Source organism: Pagrus major, chromosome 3, assembly GCF_040436345.1.
Source record: "Pagrus major chromosome 3, Pma_NU_1.0".
NCBI classification, from domain to species: Eukaryota; Metazoa; Chordata; class Actinopteri; order Spariformes; family Sparidae; genus Pagrus; species Pagrus major.
In genome coordinates, this window is record NC_133217.1 from 7,549,465 (window position 1) to 7,570,160 (window position 20,696).

General features: G+C 43.4%; 2 protein-coding genes across 2 annotated transcripts; both read right to left on the reverse strand.

The window, feature by feature from the left end:
* Positions 1–1,686: 1,686 nt before the first annotated feature.
* zftraf1 (zinc finger TRAF-type containing 1) lies at positions 1,687–11,215 on the reverse strand. The gene is made up of 7 exons (XM_073462953.1): positions 10,725–11,215; positions 10,127–10,467; positions 8,778–8,872; positions 7,501–7,644; positions 6,223–6,434; positions 5,901–6,079; positions 1,687–4,691 (listed from the first exon to the last, which is right to left on the reverse strand). The coding sequence occupies exons 2-7, from the start codon at positions 10,412–10,414 to the stop codon at positions 4,479–4,481; spliced, it is 1,131 nt and encodes a 376-aa protein (XP_073319054.1). The 5' UTR covers positions 10,415–10,467; positions 10,725–11,215; the 3' UTR covers positions 1,687–4,478.
* A 1,497-nt stretch (positions 11,216–12,712) lies between these two features.
* dclk3 (doublecortin-like kinase 3) lies at positions 12,713–18,710 on the reverse strand. Its single transcript, XM_073462774.1, has 7 exons — positions 18,641–18,710; positions 17,085–17,296; positions 16,429–16,560; positions 14,513–15,718; positions 13,815–13,947; positions 13,542–13,709; positions 12,713–13,452 (listed from the first exon to the last, which is right to left on the reverse strand). The coding sequence occupies exons 1-7, from the start codon at positions 18,708–18,710 to the stop codon at positions 12,713–12,715; spliced, it is 2,661 nt and encodes an 886-aa protein (XP_073318875.1).
* Between the last annotated feature and the right edge of the window lie 1,986 nt (positions 18,711–20,696).

Genomic DNA, 20,696 nt, shown 5'->3' on the forward strand with positions numbered 1-20,696 from the left:
CTGAAAAAATTAAAAGAGTCACAACACGCCCTGTCTGGCAATGTCAAAGAAAGTGAGAAAAAAAAAATCCTGCATCTGAAACAATGGTTAATGGTGTCTATTCTGGGCCATCCTCCATAATAATATAGTTTCTGTTCACAACAGTAAGACAGTCATGATGTGTGCACTGTGGGAAAGCAGAGATGTGGGTTGTTAACCTACCAGAGTTCATAAATTTGAGATGAATTGCATTGCCTTAATATTTGAATAATTAACAAGGAAGTGAAAGATTTTACATTAATGTGGTTGATCACAATGAATATTTTGGTATTATCAGGAGACAAATATCTCACATAGGGGGAGATTTCATACAGTAGTTTAAAAAGATGAGCATTAATGTTCAGCAGAGACCATCGACAGTTACCATTCTCTATCAAACCACTCATGATCCTCATCATGAAGCGATAGCGCCCCCTCCTGCCTCAACACTCTCAGTACACTGTCCCTACATGCAAAGCAGTGCAGGTCATTTTAACACTTCTGTGAGCGCTAGGATGCCACTAATAATTGTTTCCATTGATTAATCTGTGGAATGTTTTCGCAATTATTTTATTTATCTTCAGGAAATAGCTAAAAAATGTCATAATGTTCATCAAAACCGCTATTTTTGCCAAGACTCTCCACATTTTCAGTGTAATGTGACATAGGGAAAGGTAATTTAGTAAGCAATCATCTCGCAAAGAATTCAGGCAATGCTTTATAATAATAGAAACCACCATTAATAAATGGTAAATGTATAGCTAATTACATTTGAGTTAATAGTTATTTCACTGTTGACATATGATGAAATGCTTTATAAACCAAGTTTAAGTTTAATCAACTATAAATTTGCCACTTATGAATGATGGTTATTATAAAGTGTGACCTTTTTCACATTTGTGTAGCTGGAATTAGTAAGGTTATGGCATTTTTGCATAACAGATGACCTAAACAATAAATGTATTATAAAACTCTATTACTACCAACTCCACCTCTATAAATGGGTAAATGATGTACATCCAGAAGGTGTTTTTCAAAGCAGTTTAACTTGTCACACGTGTACCAGTAAGCCATGACATTGAGCCAACATGCACAGCACTAGCACACTAAAACTCAGGCAGCTGAATGGCATTCAGCCATCATGATTTTATTATTTACACATGTGATTTTCCTGCAGTGACATCTCAAAATGTCTGCTCCAATATACAGATCAGTATCCAACTAAATACTGCGCAAACGATACAAGTCTTTATGTTACATTATGTAAAACGCTCTCCCTTTTAAGTCTTCAGGCGGCTGACATTTTACACCACTGCAATATGCCTACTTTCGCTTTCCTCCAGGCAATAACTGATAAGTCAATGTGTGTTATTGTTGCGACGCTGGGTAATTCATTTTGTACTGAAAGTGATTCATATTCTGCACATCCAGTTCAATGAAACATATCTGTCGTCCACGCGAGGCTCTAAAATTAAATTTAGATTTCATAACTCTGGTATTGAATGAAAAATTTATGCAGACACAAAGCCAGCCGGCTCTATTTTTGTCCTCTCTACATTCACTCTCTCTCTCTGTCTCTCTCTCTCACACACACACACACGCGCGCACACACACACACACACACACACACACACACACACACACACACACACACACAGGCAGCAGCAGTGCAGGTTCCATGATCTTTAATAAAAGGCACATGTACAGCCATAGTGAGATGAGTGAGTCCACTGGCATAGAGACGAAGCATTAAAACACAGAAATACAGGAAGTAGAGGTCAGGAGGAGAGAGATCTATCTGCTTTACAGTAGAGTCTACTTAAGTAACATCTTCTCGTTCAAGTAAGTCTAACACTAACATGTCACCGTAGTAAGGTAAAACTCCCCCCCGTCCCCACCCCTGACACACACATACACACTCACACACACACGCTCACACAGACACACACCATCCATCAAAACCCAAAGTCTGATGTTCCAGAAAAGTCTCAGTCTGAGAGACTTTTTCAGTCTCAGACTCTGGGCTCACAGTTGAGGTTAAGTCCCCCTTGTTGGTGGTGATTCATCCTCAGCTTTTGGGCCCCTGCTGCCTCCAAGTTCACCCATCAATTACAATGATACAGTGCACACAGCTCTCGCTAAAGGGCAGCTTCCCAAAATCCAACCGGTACTCTCAGTCCTGGCCCAGGTTTTTCTGTAGGTCAGGTAGTTGGTCCATGTCAGAAAAAAAGTGTTTCTCTCATGATGAAAGAAAAGTTAAATATCTATATATTGTGTGTATGAGATGATACTAATGTAGTTCGACCAATACTGGACTCAAGAGGCCGATTCTGGTGACTGTATTTAACAGTTTTAAAAATCAGATGCTCATTGTTTTCTAACGGCCTATTTAATTGTTCTTAATGATAACACATAACAAACAGTCATGTTATGGATCTCTTAAAGTTGTTTATTTAAGGTGTGTGTGTAGGATTTAGATGCATCCAGCAGTATGGTTGCAGATTGCAACAAACTACGCTAGGGGTGTCCAAACTTTCATTCCTGGAGGGCCAAAATAATACTTAATGTTGGACCACAGGCCAAAAGCAAACACCTGTTGTATTGTTATGTTGCAAAAATGGGACTAGGATCCCAAGACTTCCTGTGCAGTCTCACCCTGCCCGTCATGCTCAGATTATGAAAAATAATTAATATTTCGGGATACAACATTTTAAGTTTAAAGGCCATTTGTACCTCACAAAAAAAAATAAAACAGCATTATTATATTGCTTGATCACAGCCAGACAGGGAAACAAATCAGCCAATCCTGTTGTTGCACTGATGCACGGTTGACATTCACGACTGATTTGGGACGGCCACAGATGGACTTCTACTACACACTGGACCTTCAAAAACAATTGTGGCCAGGATACATTCTGAACGACATTTTACAGTTGAAGAATCAAGTTTTCGAGTTTGTAAATGATCTTAAACCAGCATTCTTCTACGATGTATCGGCCGACATGAACGCTGATACAGCTGCAATATGCCAACATCTGCCTTGCTGATCTGTCACTCAAGGTCTAATTACTACCTTCAAACTGAGAGCGTCTTTGCACAAAAAAAACAAGGAGAAGAAACACATATGAGCATATTAAGGAGTTGTTGTTGTTATTGCACTTAATGGGTGCGACAAATCTGCATCAATCAAATTAGCAGAAGTCTCCTGACAGTGTGAACCTGGGGCTTCGGGGGCCCTTGAATCTCCTGATGGTAAATCCAGCCTGGCTCGTCTCGTCCTCGAGGATTGTACTGCTTTCCACACAGGGACATGTTCACAAGAATCTCACAGTTATGATCTGTTTACACACACACATACACACTGAAACGTGCGCACACGCACACACACACACACACACACACACACACAGAAGTAGCCAGTCACGCGCTAAAACCCAACTAAAAAGAAAAAAGTTCACAGGTACTTAAATATTTAGGGTTAAGAGAAATAAAAATAGTATTAGAGTTGAAGGTTAAATATAACCACAGCTGGAGGAATAAGAACTAAAATATGCATGCAGCCAGGCCATCTCTCCTCGTGTTGAAAGGTAAAAGGGGGTCACTGGGAGGAGGGGAGGGGGCGCCGTCTTTCCTCTGTTTTGGAAAGACGCAGAACGGACGCTTTAGCCAAAACAGAAAGAAACCGTTGATTAGACTCAGATTAGATTAGGCATAAAGTGTGTAGAGGGAAGGGTGAAGACAGACAAACACACACACACACACACGTCCTCGACATCCACTCACATGTCCAAAGAACAGCTCTGTAGAGTCTATCACTCTAGTTTCACATTATCACGTCTTTGGGACATTTCAACATAAAAGCAGAGTTTGGGCCACACTCCAGGGTCCGTCGCTTAACTCTCTTTCACACACTCACACTCACACACACGCACACACACGCGCGCACACATGCACACGCACACACACACACACACACACACACACACACTCACAACAAATGCACCCAGCAGATCCTGCTTTGGTCGGTGTGTGTGCTACCTTTGGCTGTGGGCGTCAGGGGTGAAAGGTCGCACTCGACCTCAGAGAGCCTCCACAGGTACACACCAACCATCCCAGAACCCCCTACCCACCCCACCCCACCCCTCCATCCATAACTATGCCCACCCATCTCCATAGCAACTCACTGCTACCCGAGCAAGGGGTCTCACTATCTTGTAAAAGGAGGTAAGTGTAATTAGTGGTGTGTGTGTGCATGTATATATGTGAGTGTGTGTGTGTGTGTAGGCGTGTATACCCTGCGTGAATGTGTGTATCTGTGTGAGTGTGTGTAGGTGTTAAGAGGTATCAGTGGTTCAGTGGTGTCTCTCTTTAATCTTCATCACTCAGCTCTCTCTGCCCCTCACCCTCCATCACCCCTCTTCTTCTTCCACCTCCTCCTCCTCCTCTTCTTCCCTCACTCTTTATTTTTGGACTTGGAAGATGAACAGGCGCAGGTTGATGTTTTTGGCGGCCAGCAGTTTGTTGCACTCCACCGAGTCGGAGATGGGCAGAGGGACGTAGTCGGTCTCGTTGGTGTCGTTGCTGAAGGAGTGGTGGTGGATGACCGGCTTGATCCGCACGTCGTCGTACGGCCCCTTCAGCAGCAGGAAGGAGCACTCCAGGGCCGAGTTCACCTGAACAGAAACATGCACGTGTGACTGAATGTATCGCTGATAGTGGAAATACTGAATTTTAAAGTGACATTGATGAAGAAACTGTATTTAACGTAGATGGGTCACATCGGAGTTTCGGTGCTGATAAAGATTCAGTGCATCTCTGCTGCTAAGAGGACCCAAACATATACTGAAGTTTTCAGGCTGATACAAACAATGTTTGATGGACAAGGTATGTACATTTTACAAATGTACAAACTATGATGTTGATGTTTCTAAATTATCTTGGACATACAGTATCAGTATCCAGCCCATTTAACATTTCTGCAAAACCACAAATACGTCCGAGAAACGTGAAGCTTTAACTTATCTAGGGTTTTGCAGAAATGTATATACAGTATATATTCTGGTGATTGAGTTGTATCTTTAGTTTCTGTGCTGGCATTTATTATCAGACTACATATACACAGATATCGATGTGTGATGAGCTAAATATGGCCCATAATATACTCCATGCACGTGTTTCTGTCAGGCTCCACTGCTAAATTACATTTTCTTCTAAGTAACCAAAATCCACACCACAACAATGTAATAACATTGATTTCAGAAGATATTTGTGGTGGTCTAAACCTTTTATTTATTTAATCTTACTATTGTTGTTTCTGTCTACTCTGAACTTACAGCATCTATTAAATGTCTGTCCATCCTAGGAGAGGGAATGCCTCCTCCACTTCCTGAAGTTTCTTCCCTTTTTTATCACTAAAGTCTTTTTCCTTATCGGTATCCTTGGTCTGTATCCTGTACAGACTAAAAATACCTCTGAGGCAAATTTGTGATTTTGGGCTGTACAAACGAAACTGACAAGATTTAAGAAGATATAAGAGAAAGAAAACAAAGACCACACACAAACACTGGAGCAGGAAGAGTGCACGTGTTTAAGTCATGGGCTCAAACAGAGGATGTCTGTCTCTTAATGGACAAACATTCATAAAGATGTTGCTGTTCATCTTGATTTATTTTAGCATTGCTTTGTTGTAACTCACAGATTGCCTTTTTCTTCAACTCTGTTAGCTATGCCACATGACCACTCTAACAGGTCGGCCTCTTAACATTGAGCCTTTTCTGTTAAAACCAGATCTGTTAGGAGAGTGACGCATCATCGGCCCTCTACACAAGCACACGCTCAAAACCTTTAAAAATAAACGTGGACGGACAGAGCGCCGTGTGTACCTTGCTTTTGAGGATGAGCTGGAAGGAGAGGGTGCGCTTGCAGGACAGGTTGGGGTTGCGCTCAGAGTCATTAACACGGGCCTTCAGCACCCACGTCTGGTTGAGAACAGTGAAGCGCGGCGTTTCATAGTACAGACGAGTGATGAAGTCATCAGTGCGGTACGGCCTGAACTGCACCTCTGGATGGACACATAAGTGGAAGATTTGAAACAGGAAGAGAGGCCATGAGTGGGATGAAGAGTGTTAACCGATAGAGAAGCAAAAGGAACATAACAGCAGTAGTTTTTCTAGTACAAGTAGGGAATACTTTTCTTGTATTTACCTGTAAAACCGATCTTTTCGTAGCAGAGCAGGCTGAAGATGCTGTTATAGAGCTGCATGTCTCTGCGGTGGCTCTGGTCCATCTCTCCCAGTATTCCCATCAGCTCTGTACCAGTCTTGGTGGGATGGGAGCACTCGCTCTCATGTGCCGGCAGCTCGTGGAACGGACCTTGCCAAGGGCAGCCGATCCTCTTGTACTTGCACTGCGTCACCCTGGCAACATAACGGCGAGTGTGTGACTTAAAAGACAAACTTGAGAAGAAAAAAAAAAAAAGAAGCCCGCTTTATATAAATCAGACCTTTTGCAGAGGTGCTTTGTGATGAATACATGTTCATGGAAGGTGCTAATTAACCCAGGTTGAGAGCCGGGGCTAATTAACACTGTAATAATGATACATGTGTGCTGAGAGGAGACCTCAAAGAAAGAAAAACATGGATTTGTATCAATTACATCCTGGACTGAGGTGCTTTTCAATGAATACCTGCTACTTTCTTACAGTTAAAGTGAGGTCTTATGCATGTGAAAGGTGCTATTTATCCTCTGTAAAGAACTGACGATAATTAAATCCCCGCTGACGCAACTCATCTTATATTAAGTGGAGAGTTTTTTCCTATATATATTCATGTAACTGGTGGGAATTCGTCATTTTGCATAAAAGTCATTAGGCCATGATTCACCACTTTAACAGAGTCCTGTTAAATACCTGTAATCACCGCATATTAAAACAACAGCATCATCTTTACATAAGACGGCGTCGGATCCCGCCTGACCTGACTGAAAAACACCTGGTGATAACTGCCATGGCTGTTGTCATGGTAACACTGGCACAGGCACCTCTGTCCTAAGCAGGGTCACCTGTTACTATAGCAACAACCCCAAAGGATTTGATGCATGCAAATTCAATCGGCCTGAGCGTCACACGCACACACACACAAACAACAAACACACAGTCTGTAATCACGTCAGCTGGTTTTCTCCTCAATAGTCACATGCTCCTCCAGCCTCCCCAAATTATCACCGTGTGATGTTGTGCTGAGTTACCACACACGCACGCATACACACACACACACGTGGATATAATCATACTGGAGATTTAGTCATTGTGTGTGTGTTTTCCTATTTCTGCATCACTCCCTTGATTAAAGTATTTGTCGCCGTTTAATTTGATAGTTTGGGAACATCATTAGCGGGGAAACTGATTGGAACTAATTTGAAATCACTGTTGACTACAAGGAAAAAAAAGGATTTTTTGTGCATGCGAGTGTGTGTGGTGTGTACCTGTCTTGGCACTCCTCTTTCTGGTGTCTCTCTAAGCTGGAGCGGGGGAACTGTTTGAGGCAGAAGGTACATTCTGTCGGCAGCTCACTGACAGCCTTCTCCACGGCGAGGTTCCTGCAGCACAGGTTCTTGCTGATCTCACACCTACACAAACGCAAAGCATTCCTCAGTGCAGTCGTATACATGAAGTTTGTGGTGTGTGCAGAGGTGTTCGTACAAGGTTGTGGACGATGCACAACTGCGAAAAAACTGTCTGGGTAATAGAAAAGTTACATTTTGCTTTTGTCATTGTTGGTGGTAATTTCAACACATACTGTAGGATTACACGTGCAAAAGAAAGTATTTATTTCCTGTGACAGTGCATCAGTGGTGCTGGCAAAACTAAAGTAAAAGAAGTGTCATACGTCAGACTGTGAGAACATTGTGTTATCTGGTGGATTTTAGGACTGTTGTATCAACTACAGATTGTACTTCTGCATTTTTATAGGCGCGCATTCACAAACACACAGAGTATAGTCGGATCAAGAGAGAGAGCCACCCCTTTCCTGGATCCAGTGAGGTGGATTCACCGAACTCTGATCAAACTGTCTAAACTGGGTAGTGGTGATACACTAGAAATCAAGATTATGTTACTACACTGCCTACTTCTCTGTCCATGTTTTTGGAAAAATATTTTAGTGCACTGTTTAGCTGCAGTAGAGAAAGTTTGTGAACCAGAAGTGGTGGCCATAGTGTTCATGTATTGTGAAAACGGAGGCTAAAGACACTAGATCAAGCTGTAAAACAACGCAGCGCTGATCAAATGTGAACCACAATCCTGTTCATCGTCTGTTTATCGCCACCTTTAAGCCACCTCACCAAGTTTAAAAACCAGAGTGGTTTTTAAGGGGAATCTCAGCAAAACAGAAATCACTTCACTAACATTTTTACTTGTTTGAAATTGTTCTTGTCTGAGCTCAATTGGACTTACTTATTCCTGTTATTTAACATCAAATACTCTCAGAGTCAGAACTGGCAGGAAAAAAACAACATTTAGAGGGGAAAATGTCTTGGATCACTTTTTTAAGGTGGCAAAATGTATACCGTCTAAATTATTTGGCTGCAAACGTCATTATTTGTAGCTAATCGTCTGTGCACAGTAGAAGAGTTCTGACAGTGTGGGAGCACTCGAAAATGTGTACATAACCAAATATCTAATTTACATGCATCGCTCACATCTCCATAACTACACTCGTCAAAAAAACTAACTAGCTTCTTCTGATCTGTTCTTGGTGTACCTGCAGTTGGGACACGTGGCCTGTTCCTCCTTGAGGCGAGAATCAGCCAGGAGGTGGATGAAGCAGCCTGCACACATCAGGTGTCCATTGGTACACTGTGGTGGAAAAGAAAAAGTTGAGGCGACAGCGAAAGAAAGTGTGTGAGGAAAGTGGAAAAAGTAATTCCTGTGGATCCTAGGTTGAAACAGGAACAGGGAAAATAAAGGTATTTGAGTTGGTACAAGATGGGAGGGACTTAGTTGGGATTGGAATTAAATAGTTAAACTTTCTCTGGTCGAAACTTGAGACAAAAATGTGAGCATAATTTGGAATAGGTGTGGTTCATTTAAAGACAATAGGGAATGCTTAAGAATAGATATTTTAGGGGAAATGTTTAGGAAGAAACACTGACTTTAGTGGCACTGTATATTTCACTCAAATCAGAACACATGATTTCGGGGGGGTGTCATTTGACATGTTTAGCTAGGCATATTTTCTTGGAGTAGCCCAACAGCAATAGAGTAATGACAAAAAGACTATCTGCACAAACTGTAAAATATTAAAGGACGATTACAACTTTAAGAAGTGCTTCTATAGAGGAGACAGACCTGGAATTGTTTGCCTTTTATATGTGAGGAATGGCTTGGTACTGTGGGATACATAAATATCCCACAGGCCTAATGCAATTTACTGTTGTTCTTCACTTAATCAATATGTTTTTTTTTTTTATATGTATCTATGTTAAGGGCAGAATATTGTGTATGGAAAAAAATCCAACTTGTATTTACAGTGTATTGTTAATAAATTTTAAACAGCTGTTTAAAACATGTGTGGTGTATGTTGCAGGAGGGCATGTACATGTTCAAGACTAACTGAGCGATGATTAATTACAAATGTGTTCACTTGACATTGACGAGAGCAGTTTGAGGTCAGAGGACAGTTTGAGGTCGTTAAGGAGACTGTTGGGTGGGTTCAAGGGAAGGGCAAAAGATTATTAAAAATGTAGGTTTTGCTTTAGTTCTGGGATTTTGAGGTCTTGTGTGGGGTTTGGGGATATGGCCTTTGCTGAGGGTCATTTGAGGATAATTCACAGTAAACTTGAGCTGGCACAGCTGGCCACTCGGCCTGGGTGTGTCTGCTCTCTGAGCCTCATGGCTCAGCTTGCAGCATACAGACATTTGGGGCCTGTGTTGGATCTAGTATCACTAAAAAAACATGGTGCTGGACAACATATTCAACAGGTTGATACAGGGGATTGGCAGGTGGGACACATCGGGGGGGTTTCTAGTATGATGTCCAGCTGTTTTGCCGTTGTTGGACGGTAAGTTTAGGGTTCTGAGGGGAAGGTTTGTGATTGACACCACGTTTACCTGGTATACAGACGCCTTGGGCAAGTCTAGGCACACGGTGCAGCACAGCACTGAGTACAGTCTCTCCTCCAGCTTTCCTGACTCTCCCTCGGGAATTTTCATCCTCTTCTTGGGTGGCTCGTCTGGGTCAGGTTCGGGCCCTTCTCGCCGTATCCCGACCTCCTCCTGCATGGCTGCGACCCCGGCGACAGCCTCCACCGCTGCCCCCACGGCCCCGACCCCCAAGCCGGCCGAGGAGGAGCCAGGGGCGGCCGCAACGCCCACGTCTCTCTCTTCCATTGAAGACATGGCGATGGCTTTCTAGAAATGTCTGAGGTGTACCTGCCGCGACCAGGCTGAGCCTGAAATATTAGCAGGTTAGCTCAGGGCTAGCTTACAACCTGTCAAGCTAACGGTCAGCTGACAGCTAGCTAACGTTAGCTAGGCTAACGCTACGGCAGCAGGCTGTCAGAAAGGAATGCAGGCTAACTTATTATTATTAATGCTAACCTCCACTTACGAACTTGGTATTCAACAAGCCAATGATTGTGTAATAACGAGATCATGTGCAAAATGTAATTATGACTTAATTAAACGTTGACTAGTTTTGTTGACTTACAGTGAGGCTAGCAGACTATGCGGCTAGCTACGTTGACAAAAACACAGCAGTCCTCTCCCTTTGCCCAGGCAGAACAAAAACAACTCAGGCGTCTCTCAGCTGTTGTTGTACTCTCGACGCCGTTATTCGCAATGACAGCAGATTACAACGATGTGCACCAACGGCCCAGCTCGGCTGCTCGTCTAACGTCCCTGCTCCGGTACCGGCTGACTGTCCACGGGACCCACGGGACCTGTCGGTGATTAAAGCCGCGGCTAGAGACAGTTCTGCTGGGACTCGTCTCTCTGGCTACACAGCCATCTTTGTTTTTTTCCTGTCCGTCTCCCCCGACTTCACCCTGCGCAGCCTTTACGACTCCGGGTCAGATTCGTTATTACACAGGCAGCTCCTCGGTCCCGGCTAATAATAGAAGTTACGTATTTAAAAGTAAATATTTTGCTTGCATCTGTAACGGCCTCTATGTGCCAGTAAGTACTTCAGCACGGCCGTGAATTGGCTGACAGCGGAATGTTTATTGTGGCAGATGACTTGGGGTATTTAAAGAGTTTTCAAGGGCGCATGCGTAGTGAGCACCTGCGGGTCAGTGAATGGCAGGACTTGAAAGGTGACCAAAACATGATATGCGACAAATTTAGGCCACTCCAACAGAGGACGCATCCTGTGTACATTTATAATGTTGATGCTGCACACCTTAATATCAAAAACTTTCAACACAACTTTATTTAAAAAAACAAAAACAAACACCATGTTTCCTCATGTCCTCTGAAGTGGTTCACTTGGTTTAATAGACCAGTAAAAAAAACTGTGCTTAAAGAATGCTTAAAAACTTCAACTAGAAAAGCAGGATGATTAAAGAAAGCTTTATCTGCCCTTGCCCACTGATACTAGGCCAGAAGCATTCATAGGCTTATTCATCCCTTCAGTGCCCCAGATATGTGGCTTCAAAGCCTCAAGGGCTGGGAGGGGTGCATGTCTATACAGGCTAGGGGGCTGTGTGTGAGTGCTTCAGGGTAGGTGGGGCAGGATGTCAGAGTGTCAGCTGTCCACAGTCGGGAGGGACAGGACTAACCACTCCCATTGGACGGACAGACATGCCTTATTTGGTCTGTGTGGAATGGCAAGAGAGCCATACCACCCTCAGCTATGCACACACAGTTTACCCAGGAGCTGTATGTGGTCACACTGTGTCCTGTGTGCCATTGGACACATCCATGTGTCCAAATATTGATACAGATTGCAAATTCACTGGCTGTTAGTCATCAAACAGTTACAGTGCCAGCAATCAGGACGATACATTCAAATCAGCAGTAGAAAATTCATACAAGAAACACGCTGTCAGAAAGATGGCGTTGAAGAGTTTAGTAAATATGGCAAACTTTTACCAGGACTAGAATAAAAAAGTTCTTGGTACAGGTTATTTAAGTTTATGCTTGTGTAGTAAACAAACGTTGCTAGATAAATGATACCAGCACAGACTTCTAGGAATATAAAAAGAGGATGGGTCAGTGTGTCGTCACACAAGCAACCAAAAATAGCCACCACTAGTAGTGGCAGATACAATAACATCCTCAGAGTTCAACATGGTTTGCAGACCAAAATAGAAAAAAACAAAACAAAAACACTTCACAAATGTACTAAAAAGTATTTCCTTGATTACGCCACAACATTCGAAACAATGACAAACTGCAAATGTGTTTAGATCCAAGTCCTACTCGATCAACTGGTGTTCACAGTCGTGCTCTTGTAATCCCACACTGACACATTCCTCGGTCATTACACAACATGTCATGATACATTTCAGGATACATGGATTACACAATTTATGAGATTTATCTAGCCTCATTAATCACAACCTATTCAACCCCGGGAGAGTAAATCACATCATCTGCAGGTCATTCAAGGATTCGGCCGCAGAGCAATCAGCTGTACTGTCCGGAACAATGAAAGTGAAGAGTCTAATTTAATCACGCAGGAGATTGACGGTGAGGTCAAGATTGTGTTGGTGGTTGGGTGATGGTGGTGTGAATGTTCGGCTCGTAATGGGTTTCGGCTGGTTGGTTTTGGTCGGTGGCTGTGGTGGGGTTGTATGATGAAGAAGCCGCTGCCGGGTTGGAGGATGGGTGATGTTGCGTTGCGTGACCTGCTGTGTTTTCTTGGGAATATGGAGTTGACGGTTGTTGGCTGTTTTGTTTTGATTGTGTCTTAATCAGGGGTGGAGGGTCAGTTTGGGCTGCAGGGTCATCGAGGGGATTGAGACCGACACCCAGATTAGCTGGACTGTCTGGATTATAGTCTATGTTTGACAACTTGGAACCTGGATCCTGTCTGTCTGTAGGTGTGGCCCCTGAAGGTGTGTGCACTTTGATCTGTGAAGCGTGAACTGTAATTGTGTCTTTAGACTGTTGCTGTGGTGTTCTCTCCTCATTTTGTCCTCGTCCTTCGTTCATCTCATGTCTGCTGAGCTCTTTATGAGTGATTTCTCCCTGGTCACTCCTGTGTCCTGGTGTTTTCTCTGTCATTACTTCTGCTGCATTAGTCTGGGCATGTCCCTGGACTGTGTCTGGTTCTGCTCCAGTATCTGCTGTGCTCCTGTGAGTTTTGTCTGTGAGCTCCCTCTGGCTGCAGGTTGACGCCATAGCCTTCACCCAGGGATTAAGCAGGGTCTGCTCTGCGTTCAGCCTCAATGTGGGATCCGACTGAAGCAGAGCTCTGACAAGACCTCTGGCTTCTGCACACAAACACACACAACAGAATAAGCAACCGGTTATTTATTCATCTTTTTAAGTATGGGAATTTGCACAGAATTTATCTTGTCACCGTCTGAGATGGGGTCCCAGTAGGGGGACAGGAAGTGGAGTTGTCCCTGTTTTATTAGCTGAAACAGCTCCTCCTGGTCCCGATCCCGACTGCGAAATGGAGGGAATCCACACAGCAGGATGTAGAGAATAACACCCAGAGCCCATACATCCACTGCAACACCATAACCTGTTGGATCAAACCCAAACAAGGAAATATTACAGGAAGAGTTTTCAAACAAGCAACACTCATATTTAGTGATGCAAATACAGATGCGAAGCAAACAGCACTAACCTGTCTCACAGAGAATCTCTGGGGCTACATATGTGGGTGTGCCACATATGGTGAAGACTGGTTCAGTCACAACCATGGCAAGGCCAAAGTCTCCCAGCTTCAGTCTACACATGCCAGCGGCTACACGCTCTATCTGAGAGAGAACAAGAAAAACAAGATACAGACAGAAACGGAGTCATGCACAGAGGCAGAGTTGAGATCATATTTTTTAAAATTCAAATGCCTCCGAGGGCGCCCGAACGCTTGCACCTGAATGCAGTGTGGCACAGTTTGACAGAGTATTTTAAAAAAGGTCTAGAAGAAAAGACAATCATAATATGAATCGCTGTTTCTGCTGTTTTATTTTTTTGTGAGGTAAACTGCTCTTTAAATAGGCCTATGTAGGATCTCTTATTATTACTTTTGTTTCATAATCTGCGCATGTTGGGCAGAGTGACATATTATGCAGGTAGTCAGAACGTTGGATCCAACTACGGAAGTCCATTTATGTAGCAGGATATCATTAGACAAGAAAATTAACTGGCAATGAATCATTTTGCTTTCTACATATTGAAGCCACTACTCATAGAATTCAATGTATATCCATAGCACCCCCTAGTGGCAATACAAAAAATGTCTAATTTTTTTATAAACACATAGCGCCGCATCAGAATGATTTTTAAATATACAATAATCACAGACTCATTCTGAAACCTCACCAGCAGGTTTTCCGGTTTGAGATCTCGGTGGACGATACTTCTGCAGTGGATGTAGTTCAGTGCTTCGCTCACGTCCGACACCATCAGTCCTGCCTCCGCCTCTGAAAACTTCCCCCTCTCACTGATGGCCTCAAACAGATCCCCCCCGCTCACCAGCTCCATCACCAGGTAGGAGTGAGTGTGCGTGTGGTGGTGCGCAAACAGCCGCACTATACGAGGGTGACATAGGCTACCCAGGAGGCTCAGCTCGTTCTGCATCATGTGTTCTCGACCAATCAGCTTGGAGCGCTCAATGATCTTCACGGCAAGGGCTTGTTCATTGTCACGACGACGACACTCTCGCACTACTGCAAAGTTGCCGTCTCCGACCAACCGTCCAATTTCATAGCAGCGCTCGATGTCTGCCAGAGTGACATCGCTGCCACCTGAGGGAAGGTCAAAAGTCGTCCTCTGCTGTGTGTCCTTGTGTATTTGACCCACATCTGGAGGTGGATCTGAAAGTTGTAACTGGGCTACACTCTTCTCCTCCTCTCTGCTGATTGGTGGAGGAGGTGGAGGGCTGATATGAACGTGCACTTTTCTCACTTCCTGTTCTGTGTAAGGACTTCCTTTCTGCTTCCTTGACACAGGAGGCAGTGGGACCCTCCCTGACAGTGGATTGACCCCCTCTGGACCCTGATGTTTAACTCTCCTCACTAAACAGTTTTCACACAGTGTAGGAGAGGGTATGTCTGCTTCTCGGAGACCTTCCTCATGTTTAAACGGACCAGTGACAGAGGGCTGTCGCTCTCTGACCCTGCCCCTCACACGCAGTCTCTGCAGGTGGTTGGGCAGGTGAGCCGGTTTTCTGTTCTTTTTATGACACTTTTGAGCATCTGAGTCACAATTCTCAGGCTGGAGTGTGTCTATATGGTGAGGCAAATGTGTATTATTATGATTTTTGATGTGTGTATTTGTGTCCTGGTGTGTCTCTTGGTTAGTCTCGCTGCTGTCCGTCCCCTCACTGTAGCCGCTGTCGGCCTTAGCTGCTTTATCCGGCGCTGGACGAAGTCTTTTCTCCCAGGCCCGCAGAGCGTCAGCCCGGTAATGGGAATGTTCTGGAAACAGCTCCTCCAGAGCCTCCTGCACACCACTCAGCTCTGGACGAGCCTTCCCCAGCGCCAGGAAGGCCACCTCACCTCGGAAGAAATCACAAACCCCTTTCACCTATGAAGGGGAAATAAAATGATAATTTAAGACGGATCAGGATGACTGAGGCCCCTTACATTTTTTTGTGGAGCAGTATGACAGCAGAGAGAGGAGAGGTGTCTCTAGGAGAGAGCGACTTTACTTGATATTAAGGATCATCATTTAGGAGCTTTTAGCATCATTGCATGCAAAGTTGGGAACAAAACACTTCTAAAGAGGGGTGGGAATCACAGAGTAACTCACGATATCATTCACGGTACGTTGCTCAAATTCATTTAATCGCCCCACTCAATAGACAGGTGTCAGCTGAAGAGCAATGCATTAGGTGTGTTAAGCCCAACACGGGAATACCAACTGGGCAGAGTGGGACAGAGTGGGACAATTCACCATAACTTCAGGAGCCTTGAAAGCCACCGTGTGTCAACTTGTTTGAGCCAGTTTAACTGACCAGTTACATGAAAACAGCCTTAAGGTGTCTCCCACTTTATTGCCTAATCTTGTGGCTCTGTCATAAAGAGGAACTCCATGGAAAAATATGTCAAGACCTTCATTATTTTTGTTTTATACATTATAGCAAACCTGAGGCCTGGTCGCATTTCAGCATGGAAATCACTGAACAAGTTGCAGAGGACGTGGGAGAAATGTGGGAGTAGTTAATCAAGGCCCATTAGAGCATTTTTCACCTCGGCGCTCCCTAGCAGGTTAATGTGGCTGCAGTTGAGCCTCACCTCTCGTGCGTGGGTCGTGTATAGGCGTGTGACCCTGGCTCTGTGCCAGCGAGGAAACCCCAACGCCTCGGAGATATCGAGTAGCAGTTGCTCGAAGGACACCACACCCCTACGGTTCAACAGGACAGTTACCTTGAAAACAAAGAAACATGACAGTTGAGAAATTGCAGCTGTTAACAACTGAGTGTCCCTTTTTCTAATAAGGAACCCTTTATATAGCTTTGTAAACTGTAACCAGCGGCTTTAATGATGGTTAATAAATCATTTACTCATGTTTGATGGGTCTATTGTCAGCTGTAAATGAGAAGAACATTTGGGTTACCAGGTTGTGAAAGTCTCTTTGCCGGGTTTACGGGTCTTTTTGACTCTTTCCTCATCAGGAAAACGGCTCTGATGGACCAAAATCAATTTACTAACAAAATATTAACATTTATAGCTACAAACATTTATATGTACATTATTACTGAATAGAATAAACATAATCTTAAAAGGATTTTTCACAACCTCTTAACCCAAGCGTTGTCCTTATTAAGACTTTATAACTAATCTATGAAGTATAAGTAAAGGATTTATGAGCCACTGATAAAGCTATGAACCCTTTGTGAATGCTACTTTATCTTAAGTGCTACAGTGAAATGGTAAATACGGCGTTCAACCTTGCGTAGCGTGCTTTGACCACAGGGCCGGACGATGGTGACCAGACGGGGCCTCTCGGCGCTCTCCTCTGCATGCCGTGTGTGGAAGAGAGGGATGTGAGGAGGAGGAGGAAGAGGGAAGTGGGACCTGTGGACCTGTCCCTTTGGGTGGGGGTGAATCGGCCATGGCTGTGATGCCCCACCTGCGTGCTTCAACAAGGGGATCGGAGGAGCTGAAGCAGGGACAAAGACAGAAAGCGAGAGCTGGATTATTGAAAGTGTCCTTAATAACACTGACGTCAGGTGCCATTGTTTTCTTCTAGACTTGTGTACAAAGAGAAACTCATAAGTAACACAACACCAGTTCCTCATTCTGTGTGTGCGTGTCTGTGTGTCTGTGTGAAAACAAATCCGGCTGATGAGATTTGAGTGTTTTCCATCACATGGAGTGCAAAGGGCCATTCGAGATTCTTCAAGCACCTTGCCCCACCGGTTGAATTATTCAGGCTTCCTTAAGTCATGCAAACCCACACACAACTTAACAAAAGCTTGGTTGACCTGGTTTGGGCTCAGCTGAATCTACATGATTAATGAAGCATTAGAGACACACAGCATCTTTGACGTTTCACTTTCTGGCACCGAGGGGGACACAGAGATGCTATCCGTCCGGTCAGTGGGGGTTTGTTTTTTTGTTTTGTTTCCAAATGCAGAACAACAGACAGAAACACAAGACCCCTATACCTCTAACATGACCAGGCCCCCCTTTAACAAGACACCACTGGCCCCCTGAGAGTGACCAACAGCACACACACACTTAACAATAAAAGCTTTTCACAGTGGACACAGAAAAACTCCATGTCCTTCAGCTTAAACATCTCATAAAGAGCCAGCTGTGGCAGGTCACGGGAGTCTGAATCAGCCTTCTCTCCTGGGTCCTGGGACCTTTGAGGGTCTTTGTGTGTCTGTTTGTGGAAAGGTTAGTTGACTGAACTAAAAATTAAAAGGTGTGAAAAACATTTTAGTTAACCAGAAAAAAAAGAAACTAGACTTTGGAAAAAAGAAGTATATAATAACTGAAACAATATTGTACATTTACCAAATTAACTACAGTAACAAAAATTACAAATTCAAAGTGTTGTGTTTGTATTGTTATACCTATTCTGAACTTTTTTAATCTTGCCCCTGACAAATACCCTCATATGATAATAAAAACTAAAAATAAATAATAATTCAACTGATAAAAACTGAACCAAAACTTTACTTTTATAAATAAAAGTAATAAAAATAACAATAAAATAATAAATAATAATATTATAATTATATAATTTATTATAATAAAGGGGTGGATGATAATTTCAGGACCCTTCCTACAGCCTAGTAGGCCTAATAAAGGTCAAATAAATCAGCTATATTTCAAATTCTACTAAAAAAAATGTCTGTGGTTTAGTTAATACTGGTCCTACATACAGGGTAAGCAGTTACCAATAGTTTAAAGACTTAAAAATTGATATGTAACAGTCAAAATGTAAAATATTTTAACTCTCATTAAAATCTATTCATTTCCACCATTGACTCACCTGCAATCCTCCATTTAGCGTTACGTGCCGCCGCCTCACATCCATAGCGGGCTCTCTGTGAGGGCGTCATGACTTTCCCAAACAACCACCTGAACTAAAGCAACTCGGCGACATTTATTTCTCCCCAGCTAACTTTTAATTCCCGATAAGTCGCTGCCGTGATGTCCTCCTCTGTTGGCCTCCAGTGAAGGTAACGGGACGCGCTGTGAGATGAGCCGACCTGCTGTAGCTACAACGGTTGCCATGGATACGCGTCAAGTTGGACGGCTGGCGGAGGGGAGAAACCCCGGAAGCGGAGCGGGTTCGCCATCAAAATAAAGTACTTTGAATATCTGAATATCGTCATGCGGGTGGCTTTTCTTGCTTTCTGAATAAATATGTGGCTGCCATCTACTTCAACTGCATTAGAGCGGATATTTCCTCCTATCAGCGAACTTTAGGTTTGTCGAAAGCTGGCGAAGCTCATCAAAGAGAGTTTATTTTGAACTTTCTGACCGGAAGTGTTTTGTTTTAGCTAGCTTGTTAAGATCAAGGTGATGAGGCTGGTCCAGGTGAGTGAGAAGAAGTTTCTGGGACATTTTTTCATTTATTAGTCTATTTTAGAAAAGTGACAGCCTACCGCTGTGTTAATAGTGTTGCTGTGCTCTTACATGACTACAACTCCTCTTTCTTCTGTAGTTTGTCGTTGTCTGGTGTGTTGGCACAAACTGAACCGCTGGCGCTGCATCTGCATCCCCTGGGAGAAGACAAATACAAACCAAGTGCACCAGTTTCTCTCACTTTCTCGGTGGTGCCAAAGCCATCAGCACATTGCCAGGTAGGTCTATGTATGAATGCTAAATCAATTGGCCTAATTCAATTCAATATTATTCCTTTGTTCATCTATTCAACCCAAAACAACCAAATGTAGAGGATGTAAGAAATGATAGGGAGCCCCCTGGAGGCACTGGCTCCCAGTCTGAGGGTTGAGGCCCCCACAACCTCACAAGGATGCAATTGAGGGGCTTTGACATCAATAGTAGTGGAATGGAGGATAAACAAATTTCCAGTCATGGAAAGTAACATGCTACATTTACTCAAGTACTGTACTTAAGTACAGTTTTGAAATACTTTGAGGTACTGAGTATTTCCATTTTCTACAACTTTATACATCCACTCCACGCATTATAGACTGAATGATTGAATGAACTTATGTTTTGTCGTGTGTTGTTTTTTGTGACTCTGAGGAAAATGGAAATGTCAAGTTGTCTTTGCAACGGCGGTGCCAACAATAACAACACTTGCAAAACCTAGTGGGGGAAATGCTGTCTGTTGCCACTTCTACAATTTTGACATACTTAGTTGTGTTGAAAGGCCATTACTTGTGACTTTCAACCAATGACTCACTGGGTGAGACCACAGAGTTGTAACTACAGTCAGTGATGGAATGTAACTGAGTACATTTACTCAAGTGCTGTACTTAAGTACAATTTTGAGGCACTCCACTACTACGATATCTTTACTTTTACTCAAGTATGACTTTATTTTGTACAATACCGCATATTTCTGCCACAGGCTTTCCTCCAGTCTTTGTTTTATTCTTGTAAATTGCTGAATAATTGCACTTCATCAAGGCTTACTTCATTCTAATAAAACTAGGGACAAAAATCACTCTTTTGTTGAACTGGATTTAACTGGTAAACATTGAGAATCACTGACAAGGGGTAGCAAGTAGACATGCTTCTTTTTTACAAGATTAAAAGGAGCCACTGGCTTAGGTGTCGAAGCCCCGTTTTGACCATGTAATGCATGTCATCGCCCATCTCTCTCTCTCTCTCTCTCTCTCTCTCCCTCTCTCTAACTTTGTTGTCAGCTCTTTGAAATTAGGCTACTTAAAAAAAATACCCCTCACAAACCCTCAACATAGACTATTATAGAGGCAATTTGTAACTCCACCTTTTGTGAAAACCCAAGGGCATCACTTTTTGTTGAAACGTGGCGAGAACATTGGGTGCAGATGAATAAACTTTCTTCTACAATCTTCAAACTGGTGATTTTAGGCGATGTGATGCAGGGA